Here is a 20276-nt window from a genome sequence, read left to right on the forward strand (position 1 = left end):
TTAGGGTGGACATGTGAGCAGAAGGGGCCTGGGCAGAATTAGCATAAACAACACCCCCCCAATTGAATAGGTGCTATGAACACTGCTGTCTGGTTGCCAGGGTCACTGACCACAGCAACATAGCATCTGACCGACTGTCAGCCCAGTCTGCCCAGTACAGGGGTCACAAAGTGAGATGGTTCTGTCCCTGTTAGTATAAAGTGTGTGTATTTTCCTGTTCCAAATCCGCCCGGTCCCACTTGTGACTGTCTCGCATGTGACTGCTGCTGAACTGCAACCTGCCGTCACCTGACCGCATCACTTACGCCGCCGCCGGGCAGTTACATATTTGTATTTGTTCCTGACAAGAATCTTCTGTAGTTCTACTATTTGCCTACTCAGGGTTTTATTCCTAGCTGTATCCCTGGGTTATTGGGGTAGTGGGGCATTCTGGGTAATTGTCTGCATAAGAGGCTGGGATCCAAATAGGTGAGAGAGCAAGTGAGAGAGAGGTGAGGCAGGGCCTGGAAATCAATAGCTCCCTATCTTACTGATTGTGTGCCCAGAACATTCCCTCTCTGTATATTTGAATTTATACATATGGGTAGGGGGTGCCATAGTGTTTCCCTTAGACAGTACAGTATGGGGCTACAGCTTATTGTGTGCCCAGAACATTCCTTCTCTGTATATTTGTATTTATACATATGGGTAGGGGGTGCCATAGTGTTTCCCTTAGACAGTACAGTATGGGGGTACAGCTTATTGTGTGCCCAGAACATTCCTTCTCTGTATATTTGTATTTATACATATGGGTAGGGGGTGCCATAGTGTTTCCCTTAGACAGTACAGTATGGGGGTACAGCTTATTGTGTGCCCAGAACATTCCCTCTCTGTATATTTGTATTTATACATATGGGTAGGGGGTGCCATAGTGTTTCCCTTAGACAGTACAGTATGGGGGTACAGCTTATTGTGTGTCCAGAACATTCCCTCTCTGTATATTTGTATTTATACATATGGGTAGGGGGTGCCATAGTGTTTCCCTTAGACAGTACAGTATGGGGGTACAGCTTATTGTGTGCCCAGAACATTCCTTCTCTGTATATTTGTATTTATACATATGGGTAGGGGGTGCCATAGTGTTTCCCTTAGACAGTACAGTATGGGGGTACAGCTTATTGTGTGCCCAGAACATTCCCTCTCTGTATATTTGTATTTATACATATGGGTAGGGGGTGCCATAGTGTTTCCCTTAGACAGTACAGTATGGGGGTACAGCTTATTGTGTGCCCAGAACATTCCCTCTCTGTATATTTGTATTTATACATATAGGTAGGGGGTGCCATAGTGTTTCCCTTAGACAGTACAGTATGGGGGTACAGCTTATTGTGTGCCCAGAACATTCCCTCTCTGTATATTTGTATTTATACATATGGGTATGGCCCAGAACATTCTGACACTGCAAGCCCAAGTAATCGCCATCTTTCTTTTTTTTTTTCTTACAGGTTCTGACAGTCGATCCTAGGAGGAAGGAAGAGTGCAATTACCCCAGTCCGGCCCCCTTGCCCCCCCCAGAACCATGTCGGGCACCTACGATGATTCCGTCGGGGTAGAAGTCTCCAGTGACAGCTTTTGGGAGGTAACAGCAATTTCATAGGGATTATAAATGGACACACCGGGGGGGGCCCACAGCCTAACCCCCCCCCCCCCCCCAGTCTTCTGTTTATTGGTGCCTCCCGACCCACGGGCTGCGTGTTGGTATCGCTGCAGAAGTGCCGAGCTTGGCGGAATGTTCCGACCCCCCCCATTTACTTACAAAATGCATTGTTCTACCAGGAAGAACAGCGCTGCCGGGTCATCTGGAAATTCTGTAGGAAATGTAACAATCAGTGAGTCATGAGTCGGAACCTGCCAGGGAAGGAGGGTTCCGTGCCGAGGGGGAACTGCTCTATAGGCCAAAGGAAGTTTCTGTGCATTTGGGTGGCAGCCCATTAGGGGGTCAATGCGATAATTCATAGCTGCCGGTGCCCTGCCCACTCTGGGGGACTGTGCACAAGGTGGGGGGGGGGGCAAAAGCAGAGAAGGAGAAAGCGGCATTTGTTATGGATTTTACTTGTACAAATGGTAAAAGTCTCAGCGGAAAGGGGATCTGTCCCGATTGGGCGGGGAGCGATGGGGGTGAGCAGTGTTTCCTGATGGGGAGCGGGGAATGGGCCCCCTAGGGACCACTAGAGTCCATAGAGCCACCCCCAGCGCTTAGATCAAGGGGCTCCCCTATAGTAATGGGAGGGCGCGAGGGGCCCCGGCTCCCCTATTGTAACGGGAGGGCGCGAGGGGCCCCGGCTCCCCTATTGTAACGGGAGGGCGCGAGGGGCCCCAGCTCCCCTATAGTAACAGGAGCGTAAAAGGAGCCCCGGCTCCCCTATAGTAACGGGAGGGCTCGAGGGGCCCCAGCTCCCCTATAGTAACAGGAGCGTAAAAGGAGCCCCGGCTCCCCTATAGTAACAGAGGTGCGCGAGGGGCCCCGGCTCCCCTATAGTAACGGGAGGGCGCGAGGGGCCCCAGCTCCCCTATAGTAACAGGAGCGTAAAAGGAGCCCCGGCTCCCCTATAGTAACGGGAGGGCGCGAGGGGCCCCGGCTCCCCTATAGTAACAGGAGCGTAAAAGGAGCCCCGGCTCCCCTATAGTAACGGGAGGGCGCGAGGGGCCCCGGCTCCCCTATAGTAACAGGAGCGTAAAAGGAGCCCCGGCTCCCCTATAGTAACGGGAGGGCGCGAGGGGCCCCAGCTCCCCTATAGTAACAGGAGCGTAAAAGGAGCCCCGGCTCCCCTATAGTAACGGGAGGGCGCGAGGGGCCCCGGCTCCCCTATAGTAACAGGAGCGTAAAAGGAGCCCCGGCTCCCCTATAGTAACGGGAGGGCGCGAGGGGCCCCGGCTCCCCTATAGTAACAGGAGCGTAAAAGGAGCCCCGGCTCCCCTATAGTAACGGGAGGGCGCGAGGGGCCCCAGCTCCCCTATAGTAACAGGAGCGTAAAAGGAGCCCCGGCTCCCCTATAGTAACAGAGGTGCGCGAGGGGCCCCGGCTCCCCTATAGTAACAGAGGTGCGCGAGGGGCCCCGGCTCCCCTATAGTAACAGGAGCGTAAAAGGAGCCCCGGCTCCCCTATAGTAACAGAGGTGCGCGAGGGGCCCCGGCTCCCCTATAGTAACAGGAGCGTAAAAGGAGCCCCGGCTCCCCTATAGTAATGGGAGGGCGCGAGGGGCCCGGCTCCCCTATAGTAACGGGAGGGCGCGAGGGGCCCCGGCTCCCCTATAGTAACAGAGGTGCGCGAGGGGCCCCGGCTCCCCTATAGTAACAGGAGCGTAAAAGGAGCCCCGGCTCCCCTATAGTAACAGAGGTGCACGAGGGGCCCCGGCTCCCTTATAGTAACGGGAGGGCGCGAGGGGCCCCGGCTCCCCTATAGTAACGGGAGGGCGCGAGGGGCCCGGCTCCCCTATAGTAACGGGAGGGCGCGAGGGGCCCCGGCTCCCCCTATAATAACGGGAGGGCGCGAGGGGCCCCGGCTCCCCTATAGTAACGGGAGGGCGCGAGGGGCCCGGCTCCCCTATAGTAACGGGAGGGCGCGAGGGGCCCCGGCTCCCCCTATTGTAACTGGAGGGTGCGAGGGGCCCCGGCTCCCCTATAGTAACGGGAGGGCGCGAGGGGCCCTGGCTCCCCTATAGTAACGGGAGGGCGCGAGGGGCCCGGCTCCCCTATAGTAAGGGGAGGGCGCGAGGGGCCCGGCTCCCCTATAGTAAGGGGAGGGCGCGAGGGGCCCCGGCTCCCCTATAGTAACGGGAGGGCGTGAGGGGCCCGGCTCCCCTATAGTAACGGGAGGGCGCGAGGGGCCCGGCTCCCCTATAGTAACGGGAGGGCGCGAGGGGCCCCGGCTCCCCCTATAGTAACGGGAGGGCGCGAGGGGCCCCGGCTCCCCTATAGTAACGGGAGGGCGTGAGGGGCCCGGCTCCCCTATAGTAACGGGAGGGCGTGAGGGGCCCGGCTCCCCCTATAGTAACGGGAGGGCGCGAGGGGCCCCGGCTCCCCTATAGTAACGGGAGGGCGCGAGGGGCCCCGGCTCCCCTATAGTAACGGGAGGGCGCGAGGAGCCCCGGCTCCCCTATAGTAACGGGGGGGCGCGAGGGGCCCCGGCTCACCTATAGTAACGGGAGGGCGCGAGGGGCCCCGGCTCCCCTATAGTAACGGGAGGGCGCGAGGGGCCCCGGCTCCCCTATAGTAACAGAGGTGCACGAGGGGCCCCGGCTCCCCCTATAATAACGGGAGGGCGCGAGGGGCCCCGGCTCCCCTATAGTAACGGGAGGGCGCGAGGGGCCCGGCTCCCCTATAGTAACGGGAGGGCGCGAGGGGCCCGGCTCCCCTTATAGTAACGGGAGGGCGCGAGGGGCCCGGCTCCCCTATAGTAACGGGAGGGCGCGAGGGGCCCGGCTCCCCTATAGTAACGGGAGGGCGCGAGGGGCCCCGGCTCCCCTATAGTAACGGGAGGGCGCGAGGGGCCCCGGCTCCCCTATAGTAACGGGAGGGCGCGAGGGGCCCCGGCTCCCCTATAGTAACGGGAGGGCGCGAGGGGCCCCGGCTCCCCTATAGTAACGGGAGGGCGCGAGGGCCCCGGCTCCCCTATAGTAACGGGAGGGCGCGAGGGGCCCCGGCTCCCCTATAGTAACGGGAGGGCGCGAGGGCCCCGGCTCCCCCTATAGTAACGGGAGGGCGCGAGGGGCCCCGGCTCCCCTATAGTAACGGGAGGGCGCGAGGGGCCCGGCTCCCCTATAGTAACGGGAGGGCGCGAGGGGCCCCGGCTCCCTCTATAGTAACGGGAGGGCGCGAGGGGCCCCCGGCTCCCCCTATAATAACGGGAGGGCGCGAGGGGCCCCGGCTCCCCTATAGTAACGGGAGGGCGCGAGGGGCCCGGCTCCCCTATAGTAACGGGAGGGCGCGAGGGGCCCCGGCTCCCTCTATAGTAACGGGAGGGCGCGAGGGGCCCCGGCTCCCCCTATAATAACGGAGAGGGCGCGAGGGGCCCCGGCTCCCCTATAGTAACGGGGAGGGCGCGAGGGGCCCCGGCTCCCCTATAGTAAAGGTAGGGCGCGAGGGGCCCCGGCTCCCCTATAGTAACGGGAGGGCGCGAGGGGCCCCGGCTCCCCCTATAATAACGGGAGGGCGCGAGGGGCCCCGGCTCCCCCTATAATAACGGGAGGGCGCGAGGGGCCCCGGCTCCCCCTATAATAACGGGAGGGCGCGAGGGGCCCCCGGCTCCCCTATAGTAACAGGAGGGCGCGAGGGGCCCGGCTCCCCTATAGTAACGGGAGGGCGCGAGGGGCCCCGGCTCCCCCTATAATAACGGGAGGGCGCGAGGGGCCCCGGCTCCCCTATAGTAACGGGAGGGCGCGAGGGGCCCGGCTCCCCTATAGTAACGGGAGGGCGCGAGGGGCCCCGGCTCCCCCTATTGTAACTGGAGGGTGCGAGGGGCCCCGGCTCCCCTATAGTAACGGGAGGGCGCGAGGGGCCCTGGCTCCCCTATAGTAACGGGAGGGCGCGAGGGGCCCGGCTCCCCTATAGTAAGGGGAGGGCGCGAGGGGCCCGGCTCCCCTATAGTAAGGGGAGGGCGCGAGGGGCCCCGGCTCCCCTATAGTAACGGGAGGGCGTGAGGGGCCCGGCTCCCCTATAGTAACGGGAGGGCGCGAGGGGCCCGGCTCCCCTATAGTAACGGGAGGGCGCGAGGGGCCCCGGCTCCCCCTATAGTAACGGGAGGGCGCGAGGGGCCCCGGCTCCCCTATAGTAACGGGAGGGCGTGAGGGGCCCGGCTCCCCTATAGTAACGGGAGGGCGTGAGGGGCCCGGCTCCCCCTATAGTAACGGGAGGGCGCGAGGGGCCCCGGCTCCCCTATAGTAACGGGAGGGCGCGAGGGGCCCCGGCTCCCCTATAGTAACGGGAGGGCGCGAGGAGCCCCGGCTCCCCTATAGTAACGGGAGGGCGCGAGGGGCCCCGGCTCCCCCTATAATAACGGGAGGGCGCGAGGGGCCCCGGCTCCCCTATAGTAACGGGAGGGCGCGAGGGGCCCGGCTCCCCTATAGTAACGGGAGGGCGCGAGGGGCCCCGGCTCCCCCTATTGTAACTGGAGGGTGCGAGGGGCCCCGGCTCCCCTATAGTAACGGGAGGGCGCGAGGGGCCCCGGCTCCCCCTATAATAACGGGAGGGCGCGAGGGGCCCCGGCTCCCCTATAGTAACGGGAGGGCGCGAGGGGCCCGGCTCCCCTATAGTAACGGGAGGGCGCGAGGGGCCCCGGCTCCCTCTATAGTAACGGGAGGGCGCGAGGGGCCCCGGCTCCCCCTATAATAACGGGAGGGCGCGAGGGGCCCCGGCTCCCCTATAGTAACGGGAGGGCGCGAGGGGCCCCGGCTCCCCTATAGTAAAGGTAGGGCGCGAGGGGCCCCGGCTCCCCTATAGTAACGGGAGGGCGCGAGGGGCCCCGGCTCCCCCTATAATAACGGGAGGGCGCGAGGGGCCCCGGCTCCCCCTATAATAACGGGAGGGCGCGAGGGGCCCCGGCTCCCCCTATAATAACGGGAGGGCGCGAGGGGCCCCGGCTCCCCTATAGTAACAGGAGGGCGCGAGGGGCCCGGCTCCCCTATAGTAACGGGAGGGCGCGAGGGGCCCCGGCTCCCCCTATAATAACGGGAGGGCGCGAGGGGCCCCGGCTCCCCTATAGTAACGGGAGGGCGCGAGGGGCCCGGCTCCCCTATAGTAACGGGAGGGCGCGAGGGGCCCCGGCTCCCCCTATTGTAACTGGAGGGTGCGAGGGGCCCCGGCTCCCCTATAGTAACGGGAGGGCGCGAGGGGCCCTGGCTCCCCTATAGTAACGGGAGGGCGCGAGGGGCCCGGCTCCCCTATAGTAAGGGGAGGGCGCGAGGGGCCCGGCTCCCCTATAGTAAGGGGAGGGCGCGAGGGGCCCCGGCTCCCCTATAGTAACGGGAGGGCGTGAGGGGCCCGGCTCCCCTATAGTAACGGGAGGGCGCGAGGGGCCCGGCTCCCCTATAGTAACGGGAGGGCGCGAGGGGCCCCGGCTCCCCCTATAGTAACGGGAGGGCGCGAGGGGCCCCGGCTCCCCTATAGTAACGGGAGGGCGTGAGGGGCCCGGCTCCCCTATAGTAACGGGAGGGCGTGAGGGGCCCGGCTCCCCCTATAGTAACGGGAGGGCGCGAGGGGCCCCGGCTCCCCTATAGTAACGGGAGGGCGCGAGGGGCCCCGGCTCCCCTATAGTAACGGGAGGGCGCGAGGAGCCCCGGCTCCCCTATAGTAACGGGGGGGCGCGAGGGGCCCCGGCTCACCTATAGTAACGGGAGGGCGCGAGGGGCCCCGGCTCCCCTATAGTAACGGGAGGGCGTGAGGGGCCCGGCTCCCCTATAGTAACGGGAGGGCGCGAGGGGCCCCGGCTCCCCTATAGTAACGGGAGGGCGCGAAGGGCACAAGTATAGAGAAGACCAATTGCAATGAGACTGCGTTTGGAGCCGGGAGTCGCTGCTATTCATTCCCCTGAATGCTCCTTTGTGGTGAGACTGGGGGGTGGGGGCGGGGTTAGGGGGTTGAGTACATCTATATTTTGGCTCCCATCTCCCGGCCCAATGAGAGCTTTAAACTAGGTCACCGTGTGACCCACACTTCCTTCCTGTAGGGCCCCGGGGGGGGGTCACTCATTTGCTCATTAACACTCAGTTGGATTCCAGAGAACAGAGGCCGGGCTGTTACACACCAGTGCTGGGGGGGGGGGGGGGACCAAAGCATTGGGTATAATGTAAAAAAAAAAATACTTCTCCTTTAATTTAAAGGGGAAGTATATATATATATTTTATTTTTAATAAAATCTCCAGGTTGTAGGAGCTTATGGGGCAGGAATGCACAGTCCCAGCAGGGAGGGGGTGGCAGTGCCAATATTGCCGGCATGGGTGGCTGCCCTGCACACAGAACCTGCAACTGGTCTAACCGGATCTCTCTGTTTGTCTTTCCCTTACCTGTTATGGAACAGAACGGCCTGTGCTCCTGGCAGGGCCCAAACAGCCAACCGCACAGTCGCTAAGCCTGACTGGGCCACCCAGCTCATTGGTTGGTCAGTGTGGTCAAGGCGGGGCCTACGTGGGCCAATGAAAGCTTATTGCAGCGCTGGTCGGATCTGGGCCTGATCTGCCCACCCACATACCGGAACAAACCAATCAAATCATTTATCTTGCCTCCAATGACCGCAGTCTCACAAAGCAGTTTGCAGTTGGTCGTCATATTTATATTTTTTTTACAGTCGTATACCTTTTCCATGTTCAAATGCTCTCCGAGTTGGAATTTGACCGGCTATCTGATTGCTAGGGACCGAATTACCTTAGCAACCAGGGAGTGATTTGAGAGAGTGACTGATATATGAATAGGGGAGGGGGCTGAATCGAAAGATAGGGAATAAAAAGTAACAATAACAATAAAACTGGAGCCTCACAGAGCAATAGGTTTTTGGTTGCTAGGGTCCAAGTTACCTTAGCAACCAGGGAGTGGTTTGGATGAGAGACCGGAATATGAATAGGAGAGGGGCTGAATAGAACGATAAGGAATAAAAAGTAACAATAACAATAAAACTGGAGCCTCACAGAGCAATAGGTTTTTGGTTGCTAGGGTCCAAGTTACCTTAGCAACCAGGGAGTGGTTTGGATGAGAGACCGGAATATGAATAGGAGAGGGGCTGAATAGAACGATAAGGAATAAAAAGTAACAATAACAATAAAACTGGAGCCTCACAGAGCAATAGGTTTTTGGTTGCTAGGGTCCAAGTTACCTTAGCAACCAGGGAGTGGTTTGGATGAGAGACCGGAATATGAATAGGAGAGGGGCTGAATAGAACGATAAGGAATAAAAAGTAACAATAACAATAAAACTGGAGCCTCACAGAGCAATAGGGTTTGGCTGCCGGGGTCAGTGACCCCCATTTGAAAGCTGCAAAGAGTCAGAAGAAGAAGGGAAATAATTCATAAACTATAACAAGTAAATAATGAAGACCAATGGCAAAGTTGCTAGGAATAGAACATTCTATGACATAGAAAAAGTTAGCGTAAAGGTAAACTACCTATATTCAGTCTGGTTGCTAAGCTAACTGACCAGAGCAACCAGGCAGCAGATATGGATGTCAGAATGGGATAAGTCCTGAACATCATTCATGGTTACTTTTACCCAGAAAGCATCTGTGTATGAGTTTCTGCTTGTCTGATAAGGAATCCTGCCCCCTACAGGTGGGGAACTACAAACGCACTGTGAAACGGATAGACGATGGGCACAGGCTGTGCAGCGACCTGATGAACTGCATCCACGAGCGGGCGAAGATAGAGAAAGCGTATGCCCAGCAGCTCACAGAGTGGGCAAAGAGGTGGAAACAGCTAGTGGAGAGAGGTGAGTGGCTCGGGGGGTAACTCTGCCCACTACCCGGGCTGGTGCCGTATTCATTGTACTGCTTGGGTAATGGGCCCAGAGCATTCCTTCTCTGTATATTTGTATTTATACATATGGGTAGGGGGTGCCATAGTGTTTCCCTTAGACAGTACAGTATGGGGGTACAGCTTATTGTGTGCCCAGAACATTCCTTCTCTGTATATTTGTATTTATACATATGGGTAGGGGGTGCCATAGTGTTTCCCTTAGACAGTACAGTATGGGGGTACAGCTTATTGTGTGCCCAGAACATTCCTTCTCTGTATATTTGTATTTATACATATGGGTAGGGGGTGCCATAGTGTTTCCCTTAGACAGTACAGTATGGGGGTACAGCTTATTGTGTGCCCAGAACATTCCCTCTCTGTATATTTGTATTTATACATATGGGTAGGGGGTGCCATAGTGTTTCCCTTAGACAGTACAGTATGGGGGTACAGCTTATTGAGTGCCCAGAACATTCCCTCTCTGTATATTTGTATTTATACATATGGGTAGGGGGTGCCATAGTGTTTCCCTTAGACAGTACAGTATGGGGGTACAGCTTATTGTGTGCCCAGAACATTCCTTCTCTGTATATTTATATTTATACATATGGGTAGGGGGTGCCATAGTGTTTCCCTTAGACAGTACAGTATGGGGGTACAGCTTATTGTGTGCCCAGAACATTCCCTCTCTGTATATTTGTATTTATACATATGGGTAGGGGTTCCATAGTGTTTCCCTTAGACAGTACAGTATGGGGGTACAGCTTATTGTGTGCCCAGAACATTCCCTCTCTGTATATTTGTATTTATACATATGGGTAGGGGGTGCCATAGTGTTTCCCTTAGACAGTACAGTATGGGGGTACAGCTTATTGTGTGCCCAGAACATTCCTTCTCTGTATATTTGTATTTATACATATGGGCAGGGGGTGCCATAGTGTTTCCCTTAGACAGTACAGTATGGGGGTACAGCTTATTGTGTGCCCAGAACATTCCTTCTATGTATAAATATGGGAGGGGCAGTTCCATAGTGTTTTTTTTTTTTTTTTTTCAACATTCCAGATTACTTCTGGTTTCAGTACTAGACATTCAGGTCTGTAATTCTGTAATTGAAGTGCAATTGACCCATCTGCTCTGTGATAGGTCCCCAGTATGGAACTGTGGAGAAGGCCTGGCACAACCTGATGACAGAGGCCGAAAAAGTGAGCGAACTGCATCTGGAGGTGAAAAATGCATTAATGAACGAAGACTTTGAGAAGATCAAGAACTGGCAGAAAGAAGCCTTCCACAAGCAAATGATGGGCGGCTTTAAGGAGACGAAAGAAGCCGAGGACGGTTTCAGGAAAGCCCAAAAGCCATGGGCGAAAAAGCTAAAAGAGGTAATTTTTGCAACAGTCGTCATGGTAATCTGGAACCCTGTAGGAACTGGTAGGGTCTTGTATGTCATGCAGTGATAGCAAATCTGTAGCAGTTAGAAGCCATCCGAGGTGGAATCTCATGCCTTTTGGGGTCCTATGTCATAGGCCTGTAGGAGAGCTTTAAAAGGAACATCTAGAATTCATTGTACAGAAGAACATTATATCGTGGACATCCAGAAGAACATAATAGGAACACCTAGAATTCCTTCAGCCATGGACAGTTAGAACATTATGGTGGCACCTAAAATTCCTTCTTTCATGGACATGTAAAAGAACATTTCAGAATTACCTAGAGTTCCTTCTGCTAAAGCATTTAGACCACTGTATTAGGGAACCCCCCCCCCACAGATCTCCTTCTGTCTTGGACATGTAGAAAGACCATAATAGCGATGTGTAGAATTCATTAGATTCCTTCTGTTAGAGTCATTCAGAACAGTATAATGGGGACCCCTACAATTGCTTCAGCCATGGACAGTTAGAAGAAGGTTACGGTGGCGCCTAGAATTCCTTCTTTCATGGAAATGTTGAAGGACTTTATAGGAATACCTAGAATTCCTTCTGTAACAGGCATTTAGACCACTGTATTAGTGAACCCCCCTTAGATCTTCTTCTGTCTTGGACATGTAAAAGACCATTACAGGGATTCCTAGAATTCCTTCAGCCGTGGACATGGAGAAGGGCATTATAGTGGCACCTAGAATTCCTTCAGCCATGGACATGTAGAAGGACATTATAGGAATACCTAGAGTCCCTTCTGTTAAAGGCATTTAAACAGTATTATAGGGACTCCTAGAATTCCTTCAGCCATGGACAGCTTGAAGAAGGTTATGGTGGCACCTAGAATTCCTTTTTTCATGGACATGTCGAAAGACATTATAGGATTACCTAGAATTCTTTCTGTAACAGGCATTTAGACCACTGTATTAGGGAACCCCCTTAGATAACAGTTTAATGTGGATTCCTAGAATTCCTTCAGCCGTGGATATGTAGAAGGACATTATGGTGGCACCTAGAATTTCTTCAGCCATGAACATGTAAAAGGACACTATGGTGGCACCTAGAATTCTTTCAGCCATGGACATGTTGAAGGACATTATGGTGGCACTTAGAATTCCTTCAGCCATGGACATGTAGAAGGACACTATGGTGGCACCTAGAATTCCTTCCGCCATGGACATGTAGAAGGACACTATGGTGGCACCTAGAATTCCTTCAGCCATAAACATGTAGAAGGACACTATGGTGGCACCTAGAATTCCTTCAGCCATAAACATGTAGAAGGAGACTATGGTGGCACCTAGAATTCCTTCAGCCATGAACATGTAGAAGGACACTATGGTGGCACCTAGAATTCCTTCTGCCATGGACATTCAGAAGAACATTATGGTGGCACCTAGAATTCCTTAGGCTTTTTGAAGAACATTATAGAATTATTTTATTAAGGAACATGTAGAAGTACTTGACTTGAGACGACTCCCCCATTGGGGATGCATCCTTAGATAACCAGTAGTTTGCTTAGCTCCGCCTAACTCTCCATGGAGGTTGATGGAATATACATTAGCGTGACCCATTTACGTGTCCCTCTGTGTAGGTTGAAGCTGCCAAGAAGGCTTATCATGCGGCCTGCAAAGAGGAGAAACTTGCAACCTCTCGGGAAACCAACAGCAAAGCCGACCCGGCCATGAACCCAGAACAGCTGAAGAAGCTTCAGGACAAGGTGGAGAAGAGCAAACAGGACTCTCAAAAGGTAACAGTGCCCAAGGACCTAGAACTTTCTCTGCTGAGCCTTGTTGTATAGTACTAGTTCTAGAACAGGCTTGTCCTTAAGGTTGTCCATGACATCACGGGGCGTATTGCCCACAACTGGGTGGGTGTGGCTTAGTCTTTAGGGTATGCTGTCTCAATGGAGATGGTTCTCAGGCTGGTGTCTTCCTCCCCATCAGACCAAAGAGAAGTATGAGAAGGCCCTGAAGGACCTGGACGGCACCACCCCGCAGTACATGGAGAACATGGAGCAGGTGTTTGAGCAGTGCCAGCAGTTTGAGGATAAACGTCTGCGCTTCTTCCGGGAGGTTCTGCTGGAGGTGGAGAAGCACCTCGATCTGTCCAACGTAGACAGGTACCCCGGTTCTTCTAGCCCGTACCCCGTTACCATGCCGACGCCATTCAGAAGAGTCTCATTGGCCGACCCTCTCTCTCTCCCCTCAGCTATGCCAATATCTACCGAGAGCTGGAATACGCCATCAAGTCGGCCGATGCCACCGAGGATCTGAAATGGTTCCGGAACAACAACGGCCCGGGAATGTCTATGAACTGGCCCCAGTTTGAGGTGAGAACGTTAGGGATTAATTTCTAGGCATTATCTCCCAGTGCATTATGGGCCTTGGCAGCAGCAATGTCATTGGCTGCCCTTCTGCGCTCTGGATTTAGATTGTTGTAATTAACATCTGCCCTTTCTATCCTCCACGCTCTCATTGGCTCAAGGATGAAGTAAGTGCTGTCAGCTCTTGTTGCCTACGGCGACCGGGAGTGGGGGAGGGGACATGTACGTGACGCAAGATGCTTTAAAAATAGAACTAATTATTAGTGTTAAAGGCAAAGCCAAGCTTTGATATAGACATGACAATGGCGCTGCCTGCATTAGAAGTTCATTGAATGTTTTACTTCCCCTTTAAAGGGGTTGTTTGCCTTTTAAATTAAGTTTTAGTATGTTGTAAACAGTGCTGTTAGCATCTGGTCTTCATTTTTTTTTTTATCATTTGGGGTTTAGAATTATCTCCAGTGCAGCTATATGGTTGCTAGGGTCCAAATTACCTTAGCAACCAGGCAGGGGTTGAAACGTGAAACTGGAATATGAATAGGAGCGGGTCTGAATAGAAAGATAAGGAATAAAGTGTAACAATTGCAATAGTTTGGGGTAGGGGTTTGGCTTTGGGGGCTCTTTTGAAAGCTGGAAACAGTCAGAATAGTTTGGAAACTATAAAGAATAAAAAAAAAATTAAGACCAATTGAAAATTTTCTAAGAAGTGGCGATTCTATGACTTCATTAGCACCAAGCAAAAAGTGCACTGCTGCCCTCTAATGGAGGAAGGTGTAACTGCAGCGTCCCTCACTCTGTCTCTCTAGGAGTGGTCGGCTGATCTGAACCGCACCCTCAGCAGGAGAGAGAAGAAGAAGCCAACGGACGGGGTCACCCTGACCGGAATCAGCCAAGCGGGCGAGCAGGCGCCCGTACAGAACAAGCACAGCAGGTATGTCCGTGGCGCCACCGCTGCCCACTCAGGCGGAACGTGGCACACAAGGAGACTGCCGAGTCTATGGAGAGCTCTCGTACCAACGGGCGTGTGTATTATAGTGTGCAAAGCCAGCGTCACCGGGGTGTTGCCCATAGCAACCAATTGGCAATTAGATTTGAAAGCTAGATTGGTTGCTACGGGCAACATCGCCGGTGACGCTGGCTTACACACAATAATAAATATGCCCCCTTAATGTGTAGTCCTGTTACCACTCACTCTCCTGTCAGTGTGGCCTATAGGGCCGGAACTAGGGGTAGGCAGAAGGGACGCGGGGGGCAAGGTGGCCAACAGGGTTGCCTAGGGTGCCTGGTCGCTTGGCCGTCCCCTGGTGGCCTGTAATCCACACCACAGCCCTCAGAGCCAGTCACAGCTGCCGGCTTTGGTAGTCTGGGAGCGGCATAATGTCTGCGGAATCCGGCCAATCCGTAGCCCTAACACTGGGGAGTTGGATAAAGACATTATTGCCCCGTGAGTACTGTATAGTGGGGCAAAACTTCTAACACGCACTGCGGGGGTTGTTCACCTTTGAGATAAATTTTAGTACGATGTAGAGAGTAATATTCTGAGAATTTGCAATTGGTCTTCATGTTTCATGGTTTTTCAGTTATTTAGCTTTTTTTGTTCAGCAGCTCTCCCTTTGGTATTTTAGCAGCTTTCTGGTTGCTAGGGTCTTATTTACCTTAGCAACCAGGGAGTGGTTTGAATGAGAGCCAGGAATATGAATAGGGGACGGGCTGAATAGAAAGATAAGGAATAAAAAGTAACAATAACAATAAAACTGGAGTCTCACAGAGCAATAGGGTTTGGCTGCCGGGGTCAGTGACCCCCATTTTAAAGCTGCAAAGAGTCAGAAGAAGAAAGGAAATAATTCAAAAACTATATATAAAAAAAAAAATGTAATGATTAATGAAGACCAATTGAAAAGTTGCATAGAACTGGCCATTCTACGTCATTTTAGCTTTTCAAATTACTGCTCTGTGAGGCTCCAGTTTTATTGTTATTGTTACTTTTTATTCCTTATCTTTCTATTCAGCCCCTCCCCTATTCATATACCTGTCTCTCATTCACACCGCTCCCTGGTTGCTAGGGTAAGTAAGACCCCGACAACCAGGTTGCTCCCAGAATACCAAAGGAAGCCTTGCTGAACAAAAAGCTAAATACCAATAAAAAATGAATACAGAATATCAATGTCTAAAGCTAATTTAAAGATGAACAACCCCCTTAAGGGGAGGAGCTATGGGGGGAGGCCCTAATATCATTTTGCCTTGTTCCTAGCATGTCGGACTGATGTCGCTGCTTCTCTCTCTCCCCCCCCAATAGCCACCTTAGCGTGCAGTCAGTCCCGTCGGCTAACAATCCCTTTGAAGACGAGGAAGACACGGGCAGTATCAATGAGACGGAGAACAAAAAAACCAAAAAGTTGGTGATCCCCCCCCCCTTCCCTTTATTCCCTCTCCTTCCTTCCTTCCTGTGTGCGTAGGAAACTCCTCTCTCCCCGTAAGCACAGGACAGTGGGACGCCTGAAGCCTTTGCACTAACCGGTTTGCTCCAATCTCTCCTTCCCAGCACAGCGGCGGCGGCTGACTAACCGTATTCTCTCTGCATGTGTTAACTTTGCCTTTATAGCACCGGGCCGGCACCCAGGGGGGCGTGGCTGCTTTCTCTTCCAGGCTCTGAGCACTGTGGGGGTTAAATGACTATTGCTAAGGCACTTGTTCTGGGGGGGTCCTTGTATCTAAGCTTTATTCCTAAGTAGAGTGTGAGCTCTGCAGGCCAGATCATCCAATAGCAGAGCTGTAACTCTTTCTCTCTTTGGCATAAGGTTCATTTATAACAGGGTTAACCCTTTCTTTCTAATGCTACTGGCACCATCCCATCATTTATAGACTCTATATATGAATAAACCTCACTTTACTGCACTGCAGTAACATCTGTTTTACCCTATATTTGTTCTGCAGAAAGCTTTACCTGCCTGAGTAACAGCCCTCTGTGTGTTTAACATAGCAGCGGCCATTTTAGCTCGGTCTCAGCAGCTTCCTGCTGCAGCTCTAGCTGTTGCATCCGTGCCCCCCCCCAGGTTTGTTTCTCATCATTCCTGCACTTTTATTCACAGCGTGGGCAGCTACGATAAAACCTACCCCGCGGAGTGGTCCGACGATGAATCCAACAACCCTTTCACGGCCAACGATGCCAACGGCGACAGCAACCCATTCGATGAAGATGCGCCGGGGGCCACGGAGGTGCGAGTGAGGGCCCTGTATGATTACGAGGGGCAGGAACTGGACGAGCTGAGCTTTAAAGCAGGTAAGTGAAAGCAGGTGAGAATCCCTGCCGTAAAGCAAGGAAGGGCTGCTGTTTTTGCCAGAAAGGAAGTAGTCACATGATTACCTGGAAATAATACACTCCCCCGTGCAAAGGAAGCAGAGACGGTCACACGGGTTCCAGGAAATACACTCCCCCGTGCAAAGGAAGCAAAGACAGTCACATGGGTACCGGGAAATACACTCCCCTGTGCAAAGGAAGCAGAGACGGTCACACGGGTTCCAGGAAATACACTCCCCCGTGCAAAGGAAGCAAAGACAGTCACATGGGTACCAGGAAATACACTCCCCTGTGCAAAGGAAGCAGAGACGGTCACACGGGTTCCAGGAAATACACTCCCCCGTGCAAAGGAAGCAAAGACAGTCACATGGGTACCGGGAAATACACTCCCCTGTGCAAAGGAAGCAGAGACGGTCACACGGGTACCAGGAAATACACTCCCCCGTGCAAAGGAAGCAAAGACAGTCACATGGGTACCGGGAAATACACTCCCCTGTGCAAAGGAAGCAGAGACGGTCACACGGGTTCCAGGAAATACACTCCCCCGTGCAAAGGAAGCAAAGACAGTCACATGGGTACCGGGAAATACACTCCCCCGTGCAAAGGAAGCAGAGACAGTCACACGGGTACCAGGAAATACACTCCCCCGTGCAAAGGAAGCAGAGACAGTCACACGGGTACCGGGAAATACACTCCCCCGTGCAAAGGAAGCAGAGACAGTCACATGGGTACCGGGAAATACACTCCCCCGTGCACAGGAAGCAGAGACAGTCACATGGGTACCGGGAAATACACTCCCCCGTGCAAAGGAAGCAGAGACAGTCACACGGGTACCGGGAAATACACTCCCCCGTGCAAAGGAAGCAGAGACAGTCACATGGGTACCGGGAAATACACTCCCCCGTGCAAAGGAAGCAGAGACAGTCACATGGGTACCGGGAAATACACTCCCCCGTGCAAAGGAAGCAGAGACAGTCACGTTGGTACCGGGAAATACACTCCCCCGTGCAAAGGAAGCAGAGACAGTCACACGGGTACCGGGAAATACACTCCCCCGTGCAAAGGAAGCAGAGACAGTCACGTTGGTACCGGGAAATACACTCCCCCGTGCAAAGGAAGCAGAGACAGTCACATGGGTACCGGGAAATACACTCCCCCGTGCAAAGGAAGCAGAGAGAGTCACATGGGTACCGGGAAATACACTCCCCCTTGCAAAGGAAGCAGAGACAGTCACATTGGTACCGGGAAATACACTCCCCCGTGCAAAGGAAGCAGAGACAGTCACATGGGTACCGGAAAATACACTCCCCCGTGCAAAGGAAGCAGAAACAGTCACACGGGTACAGGGAAATACACTCCCCCGTGCAAAGGAAGCAGAGACAGTCACACGGGTACCAGGAAATACACTCCCCCGTGCAAAGAATTAAGGGAAGCATTAACCCTGCATGGGTAGCTTCTCACTTTCTTGTAGTAACTGAAATTGGGCAGCAGAGGGCAGTGCTCTGGGGATGCTTCCTGCAGGAGTTACATAAAATCGCTTCCCCCCCCCCCCCCTCCAGGACAGAAGGAATGTGATTCCCCTTGAGACACCAATACCAGGGGCTGATACAAACAGAGGCTTTATAACTTGTTGGGTAGGGGAGGGGCACTTACCTGAGCAGGAATGTACCGACTGTAACCCTGTCTGTTGCTTATCCTCTTAAACGGGAGGTTCCCCTTTCAGATAACTTTTAGTATGTTACAGAATGGCCAGTTCTAAGCGACTTTACAATTGGTCTTCATTATTTATTTGTTATAGTTTTTGAATTATTTCCCTCCTTCTTCTGACTCTTTGCAGCTTTCAAATGGGGGTCCCTGACCCCGGCAGCCAAACCCTATTGCTCTGTGAGGCTCCAGTTTTATTGTTATTGTTACTTTTTATTCCTTATCTTTCTATTCAGCCCCTCCCCTATTCATATACCTGTCTCTCATTCCAACTACACCCTGGTTGCTAGGTTAATTTGGATCCTAGCAACCAAATAGCTGCTGAAACTCCAAACTGGAGAGCTGCTGAACAAAAACTGAAATAATTAAACTACAAATAATAAAAAATGAAGACCAATTGCAAATTGTCTCAGAATATTACTCTCTACCCCTTTTAAAGCAGTAGTTCACCTTTGAGCCTCACAGAGCAATAGGTTTTTGGTGGCTAGGGTCCAAGTTACCTTAGCAACCAGGCAGTGGTTGGGATGAGAGACAGGTATATGAATAGGGGAGGGGCTAAATAGAAAGATAAGGAATAAAAAGTAACAATAACAATAAAACTGGAGCCTCACAGAGCAATAGGTTTTTGGTTGCTAGGGTCCAAGTTACCTTAGTAACCAGGAAATGGTGTGAATGAGAGACGGGAATATGAATAGGGGAGGGGCTGAATAGAAAGATAAGGAATAAAAAGTAACAGTAACAATAAAACTGGAGCCTCACAGAGCAATAGGGTTTGGGTTTTAGGGGTCAGTGACCCCCATTTGAAAGCTGCAAAGTGTTGCTAGGGTCTTTTTTACCCTAGTAACCAGGCAGTGGTTTCAACGAGAGACAGGAATATGAATAGGGGAGGGGCTGAATAGAAAGATAAGGAATAAAAAGTAACAATAAAACTGGAGCCTCACAGAGCAATAGGGTTTGGCTGCCGGGGTCAGTGACCCCCATTTGAAAGCTGCAAAGAGGCAGAAGAGTTAACTTGGAGGGGAACCGCCCCTTTAAATCCCAGAGTAACAAAGTGAAATGGCAGGGGTGTAACCCACAGACAGGTCTGTACAGGGCGAGCGGCAGAACCCGTTCCACTAATCTCTTATCATTATAGTTCTAGTGTTGCCTTTACAATTCCTCATTCTCGGGGTTTTGTGATTGTCACGGCCCTCTCTGATTGGCTGCCTTGTTGCTTTCCGCAGGGGAGGAGCTAACGAAAATCGAAGACGAGGACGAACAGGGCTGGTGCAAGGGCCGCCTGGACGGGGGCCAAGTGGGTTTGTACCCAGCCAACTACGTGGAGTCGGTGCAGTGACAGGAGCGACGGCCCTGCCCACCTCCCCATGCCCCGCCCCTAGAGCACGCTTAGTACTCGGCAATACCTGTAATCTATTCACTGGGAAGAGATGTACAATACAACGTGTGTGTCTGTGTATATAAATATATATATAACCTTGTAAGGAAACAGGGCGGCGCTACATCCCGGAGCCCCGCCCCCTTAACCCTTCCAGCGCCAAGATGTCTGTATAACACTGGGGTCCTTTCTCGCTTAGATCAGGGTTCAGCGCTGTGCACGGCGGCACATTTTCTTCTCTCGCAATTTATTTTTTTATATATATATATATATATATATATAAAATATTCCATTTTTTGTTTGTCCCCGCCCCCTCCCTGAGGTTGTTGTTGGGGGGGGCGGAGTCACCGATCCTCGATCCCACGGAACTAGTTTATTTTAAGTGACCTTCCGTAAGGTGAATATATATATATATTTTTTTAAGCGTTGCCTCTTTGTTTAGTTTTTAGGAGATTTACGTCTTATTTAAAGGTAAAGCGGAGATTTTTTTTTTTTTTATTAGTTTTTTTTTGTTTTTTTTTTTTACGCCTTACCTTTATGGGTTAAAAAAACAAATGTATTGTAAATTATGAGCTTGATTGGTCTAGGCGTTCCATAGCTGCCCCGGGGCCTAGCTGTGATAATGATAGTGTTGTATTTAATAAAATGGTCTGTTACAGAGTTTTGTGGCAGAACTGAATGCGGA

General features: G+C 53.0%; 1 protein-coding gene across 5 annotated transcripts in view; it reads left to right on the plus strand.

Annotated features, from left to right (window-relative positions):
• Window positions 1–20276, plus strand: part of pacsin2 (protein kinase C and casein kinase substrate in neurons 2) — a 38874-nt gene extending 18598 nt beyond the window's left edge. For 2 of the 5 annotated variants that reach the window (XM_031897869.1, XM_031897870.1), the window contains exons 2-12: window positions 1485–1618; window positions 9294–9450; window positions 10620–10855; window positions 12486–12641; window positions 12838–13013; window positions 13103–13223; window positions 13379–13384; window positions 14021–14145; window positions 15511–15609; window positions 16304–16494; window positions 19440–20276. In XM_031897869.1, the coding sequence (XP_031753729.1) occupies window positions 1559–1618; window positions 9294–9450; window positions 10620–10855; window positions 12486–12641; window positions 12838–13013; window positions 13103–13223; window positions 13379–13384; window positions 14021–14145; window positions 15511–15609; window positions 16304–16494; window positions 19440–19552 (1440 nt within the window). In that variant the 5' untranslated portion in view covers window positions 1485–1558 and the 3' untranslated portion in view covers window positions 19553–20276. 5 annotated transcript variants of the gene reach the window in all.

Source organism: Xenopus tropicalis, chromosome 3, assembly GCF_000004195.4.
Source record: "Xenopus tropicalis strain Nigerian chromosome 3, UCB_Xtro_10.0, whole genome shotgun sequence".
NCBI lineage: Eukaryota > Metazoa > Chordata > Amphibia > Anura > Pipidae > Xenopus > Xenopus tropicalis.